The sequence below is a fragment of the Bufo bufo genome, chromosome 6 (assembly GCF_905171765.1).
Source record: "Bufo bufo chromosome 6, aBufBuf1.1, whole genome shotgun sequence".
NCBI lineage: Eukaryota > Metazoa > Chordata > Amphibia > Anura > Bufonidae > Bufo > Bufo bufo.
In genome coordinates this window covers 212,073,507-212,079,506 of record NC_053394.1, presented here as the reverse complement: position 1 = coordinate 212,079,506, position 6,000 = coordinate 212,073,507, and the positions used below count along the sequence as shown (strand labels likewise).

General features: G+C 44.3%; 1 protein-coding gene across 1 annotated transcript in view; it reads left to right on the top strand.

Annotated features, from left to right (window-relative positions):
- Window positions 1-2,442: 2,442 nt before the first annotated feature.
- The window catches only part of KCNMA1 (potassium calcium-activated channel subfamily M alpha 1), a 736,200-nt gene continuing 732,642 nt past the window's right edge, over window positions 2,443-6,000 (top strand). Inside the window, exon 1 of the mRNA XM_040439127.1 lies at window positions 2,443-3,272. Within this exon, the coding sequence (XP_040295061.1) occupies window positions 2,985-3,272 (288 nt within the window). The 5' untranslated portion in view covers window positions 2,443-2,984. The remainder of the gene's footprint in view (window positions 3,273-6,000) is intronic.

Sequence of the window (6,000 nt, the reverse complement as noted above, 5' to 3'; positions counted from 1 at the left end):
CTGGATTGTAGTATTAATGACCTATCCTTAGGATAGGTCATCAATATCAGAGCAGTTTCGTGTTGCAAAGAGTGAAACCGATACTAAAAATTGCAAACATAATTGACATGCTGCGGATTTCTAAATCTATGTGGCAAGTCAGTTTCTGCATGGAAGAAAGAAGCTAAGTGTACATGAGATTTGTCTAATCTCATGCACTTTGCTGGTAATGTATTACTATACGGTCTTTCCGCACAAGAATCTGCTTGGAAAAACGGCATAATCCACAACATGTACAGGTAGCCTAGGGTTGCGGCTAAACAGCGACACTAGTTGTGGTCAGGACTGCAGAGTAGTGGTGATCCCATAGCAATATATTGGATTGCCATGCAACTCACAAAAAATCCAGCAGTGTTGTCACAGCGATTTCATTCTTTTCAATAGGAACACCGCTAATCTGCTATCCTATCATGTCGTGTGACCAGTATCGTCACCGTACACTAGAAGGTCCAGAACCACTTCCGACAGTGTCGGATTGGGTTGCCTAGGGCCCACAAGTAAAATTCATTTTGGGGGCCCTCCATTGGGATACATTCAAATATTTCCTGCTCACACAGCAGCAGACGGCAGCAAGGCGCTACAAGATGATTGATTATGGGGGTCCCTGCAGCAACTTTGAGAAGGCAGGTCTCTGGAAAAAAAGGATACTGGCTAGCTTTTCTCTATACCTAGAAGTCTTCTCAGCTATCTGATGGTATCTATAATATAAGTCTAGTGTGTTATGTGCTACTTGTGCAGGGGGTAGTGCACTAGTGGCCCTCCTTGCTCAGGGGCCCACGCCTGTGGGCCAGTCCAAGCCTGACTTTAGACCAGGCTGTAATCAAATGCTTGAAATCAGTAGTTCAAAGCAATGTAACCCATCTAAGGGTACTTTCACACTTGAGTTCCGTCCTAGGGGCTCAATACCGGAAAAAAACTGATCAGTTTTATCCTAATGCATTCTGCAATCCGTTCAGGATGCCTCAGTTCAGTATTTTTTCCTTTTCAGGACGGAGATAATACCGCAGCATGCTGCGGTTTTATCTCCATCCAAAATTCTGGAACACTTGCCGGAATGCCGCATTGAAATGCATTAATGCCGAGTGTTCCGGCAAAACGGATCCGGCATTGCAGTCTGAGCATGCTCAGACTGCAAATAAATGTGAAAAATAAATAAATGCCGGATCCGTTTTGCCGGATGTCACCGGAGAGACGGATCCGGCATTTCAATGCATTTGTCATACGGATCAGGATCCTGATTCATCTGACAAATGGCATCAGTTTGCATACGTTTTGACGGATCCAGCAGGCAGTTCTGGCGACGGAACTGCCTGCCGGAATCCTCTGCCGCGAGTGTGAACGTACCCTATCTCCATCCTGAAAAGTCAAAAAGACTGAACTGAAGACATCCTGATGCATCCTGAACGGATTGCTCTCCATTCAGAATGCATTAGGATTAGGCTACATGCACACAACAGTTGTTTTTCTCTGCGTCCATTCCGTTTTTTTTGGCTGATTGGATGGTTACCCATGCATTTCTACGGAGCCGATAAAATTGCGATGTAGTCATGATCTCTTTTCCACGTCCGCTGTCTGTGTTTCCCGTCTGCAAAAAAAGCATTGCATGTCCTATTCTTGTCCGCAATGGTCAATGGGTCCGCAAAGAAATGCGGATGACCAACGGAAGCCATCCGTATGTCATCCGCATCCGTTTTTTTTGCAGATGGTTGCTGGGAAACCTGTATATATTACATTTCAAGAATTACAGCCTTCAGTTTTTTTTGCGGACCGCAAAAAAAAAAAAAACTGAAGACACACGGAAACACAACCTACAAAATTTGCGGACAAACGGAACGGATGTGGATGTAAAAAAAACAGGAACACGGATCCGCTATTTGCGGACCGCAAAAAACTACTGTCGTGTGCATGTAGCCTAAAACTGATCATTTTTTTCCCGGTATTGAGCCCCTAGGACGGAACTCAATGCCGGAAAAGAATAACGCAAGTGTGAAAGTGCCCTAATGCAAAGGATTCATTCAGCCAATGTGGTACCATTGGTGTCCAGAAGAACCTCCTTGGTCCAGACTGTGCTCTATTTCCCCCTCCCTGACACTTCTTTGCCTTCTCTAAATTCAGATCTGATGTCACCATTTATTAAAATGTAAAGCAGTGTTGAAAAAAACTAAAATTCCCATTTGAAAAGGAAAGCGAGAGAAGTGTCACCCTGAGGCCATGTCTCCCCCTCCTCACCTTCATTTCCTCGGGCGTCCTCTCCATCTACGCCTAGCAGAGGGATGTGACAGAGGCAAGAGCTGTGGTGGAGGAGGAGGAGGAGGGACGCAAGTGATCAGCTGGGAGGATTACAGCCCTGAACAGTCGGAGGAGAAAGAGGAAGGTAGGAGGGCTGAGTGGCCAGCAGCAGGCAGCGTGCCGAGGAGGAGAAGGGAGAGCACCGCAGTCTCCATACAAGTGCAGACCACTGGAAGCTGCTCCACAAGACCCTGGCAGACGCCGACAGCGCAGGAACAGGTGCCTCCTTCTAGGTCATTATGGATGCAAACAATGAGAGCCTGTCATAGCCCTCACTGGCAGCACTGCTTGGTATGCCATCTACATGCCATGATGAATTTTATCTAAGGAAAACAAGCATCTCCCTCATACAGCACCAAGCATCTGGGAGGAATGAAGGACAGCTCTGGATCTGCTCGGGCTTCTTATTGATGGAAGGACTGTGACAGCTTTACACAAGATGCTGGGGTAGCCTTGCTGTTGAGGACAGCCCTGGTTTGTGGAATACAGACAGTTCTTGTGTCATAGGACTGCCCTCATTTTATGCAGAAAAGGCAGTCAGAGAAGGCCCCATCATTTTTTTGACCTGCCCCTTTCATTTGCAATATGGCTAGCGCAGGAATTTGGGGGCTGAGACATAAGTGGCTTTCAGGGTTTCCTGGGTCCTTCTGTTAGCAATGGCAAGTGGCAACAAATCCCAAAGCAACTTCATTAGCCTTGGCTTAACCATGAATGCTATCAACAACAACCTCCAACTGGACGCTCTCCATGCCTCCAGAGGGGACCCTGCCCTCATAATTCCAGTCACCGTGGAGGTGCCATGTGACAGTCGGGGACAGCGCATGTGGTGGGCATTCCTGGCCTCTTCAATGGTGACATTTTTTGGAGGCCTTTTCATTATTTTGGTATGGAGGACCCTTAAATACCTTTGGACTGTCTGCTGTCACTGTGGGAGCAAGAAGAAGGTAACACAATTTGCATGTGAACTTGAATTCTTACTGGGGGTAGGGGTTGTGTATTTAGTTTTTGGCATTTCATCTGTAATCTTAACAGGAAAAATCACATTTGTGGGTATGTGAGTGAAGCGGATACAATCAGCAGAATGCAGTCATTGATCACAGTATATTTTAGTATAATGTGATGATGAAATAATCCAGCCATTTACATGAGTACTGAGCCATCAAAGTGTCTTTTTCTAATAAACCTCACACATCTTAAGCAGTCAGCAATCTCTGGGCTAATGTGGGTAAATCAGTATCATTTTACTTAAAGTAGTTGGTACTTTTGCATTTGTTAAATGTCACAGGCAGAGTGAAGCAGCTCTCTTCTAGATGTGACATCCTTACGGATACTATAGTTGGCCATTATGTACAGAATTAGATGTCTAGATAATTTCAGTGTGACATCACATCGCAGTAAGTGCCGTCACACCTAAAGAGGAAGCCTAGCCTTTAGGTTATGGCTACACTGCAATATGTGACGAGTGACATTTCATGTAATGTATGTCAGTGCGACACGCGACATGCTGGATTTTAGTCTCGTGTGTCACACGTGACATTCACTCCATTAACTTCAATATAAGCTGTGTGTGACTCGCGCCATGTCTGCAACTAGGCGTTTGCACAGCCAAATCCCAGCTAGAAAATAGTTGCAGGACAGCAAGTTGCAGACACAGTGCACGTATTTTTGTCTAACGCAATATTTTTGCGACTTTCCATCACACAACAGATGTCACCGTGTAGAAATAGCCTTAATCTAAAATTGCACAAACTGAGTACAAGAACAGGTGACTCCCTCAATGTCAATTCACCACAAGAGTCAATTGGGGTCTAGGTATATGGTCACGTATACGAGCTCAGATACATAATATAAATGAGTTCTGAGTCAACTGACTTCCAGTGCTTTTATTATGCTCCAAGACTGTCCATGCTGGTCTGACTACATCAGGGGTCAGCAACCTTTGGCACTCCAGCTGTTGTGAAAGTACAGCATGCTCCATTGACTTCTATGGGAGTTTCAAGAACAGCCGTATATACTAGGAACTGAAGTCTCACAACAGCTGGAGTGGCAGAGGTTGCTGACTCCTGGACTACACATAAAATAAGACGTGACCTATTGCCCTCCGACTACTAAACCTTTACAGAACGCTTTATTCACTTTTCTTTCTGAAAATGTTCTTTGATTTTCTTCATTTCTACTTTGTCTTGACCATTCTGATAATATATGTAATTTTACATCTGAGTAGCCATGTTGGTGTAGTGTTCTGAAGTAAAAACACAAAGAGTCTGCTGTTATTTGGAGAAGGGATAAATTAAGTGCAAAGCCTTTTATTTTGTTCTTCAAAATGACAGTATGTCTTACGCTTGTCCATCTGTCTGTTAAAAGGATATTATGGGTTCCGTAAATAAAGCTTATTCATTGTGTAACGAAAACATACATTTTTTCCTATATACGGTACTTTTGTATCGTTTCCTTGCAGTTTTCAAGATGTCTGCTTGCATTCATCCAATATAGAAACCTTCATTGTGGATAAAAGCACAGTCACTCAAGCGCAGGACAGGTTACAGTTATCAGAGGGGCATCTTGTAACGGGCAGAGCACCTTTGTCCGAGCAGGGCAGATTTGCATCCTCGAAGTAAGCACTGAAGGTTCTCATTGGCAGAACGCATTCAGAGATCTTGAAAATATTCTGGAAAATTGAATTAAAATTAGTTGGGTGGAAGATCAGAACCAATGTGAGGAGATATTAATATACCGTTCATCAAATGTGGTTGGGAAATCTACAGCAAATGAATTTAAACGTGTGGGATAAACACATGCCTACCCTATGATAAATTCGAAAGGGCAAGTCATGTTGGACCATTTGGTCTTTTTCAGCCATCAGTCTTCTATTTTTAATCTTGATTAAATAATCTATATTTGTTAGAACTATAGTACCCCTTTACGTTTAGCATACATTATGTCCACTACTTATTTAACTGGCATTCCTCCTACCCATGCCACAGAGTAAAATGCATCTCCAGTAAATGTCCTGGTACATGAAAATTGATGTCCCAAAGAGTTAAAGACCAAAAACTGAAATGGGAATTTTTTTATAATTGGGTTAACTTTTTATATAAATGTAGATAATATTTTAGTCATCAGCCTTGTTATCCAGACAATAGTAGAAGATTGGAGATCTCATTTCCAAATTTCCTATCTTTTAGACGCCATTAGTAAATAAGTATGTTGTGGGGAGTTTATGTCCTAACTTTAAAAGCAGCTCACACTTAAAGAGGTTTTCCAATCCTAAAAAAAGCCCCCCCATATGCCGGGCCCCCCACGCTAAATATACTTACCCCGCTTCCTGCGGCGCTCCTGGTTCCCGCACCGTCACTGCTGCATCGCGTGTGACACTAGAGAGGCTCATCCCCGTCCCCGCATACCATTGGCTGCTCTCCCCCGACACCAGATTCCGATCCTTGTAGGGGGAGAAGCAGCAGTGGCGGTGCGGGGACCAGGAGCAGCGCAGTGATCGGGGACCCGGGTAAGTATATTCAGCGTGTGGGCCCGGCATATGGGGGGGGGGGGGGGCTTTTTTTTAGGATTGGATAACCCCTTTAAAGGGGTTTTCTGAGTGTTTAATAGTAATGACCTTTCCTTAGGATAGGCCATCAGTATCAGATTGGCAGGGTCCGACTCTCAGCACACCCA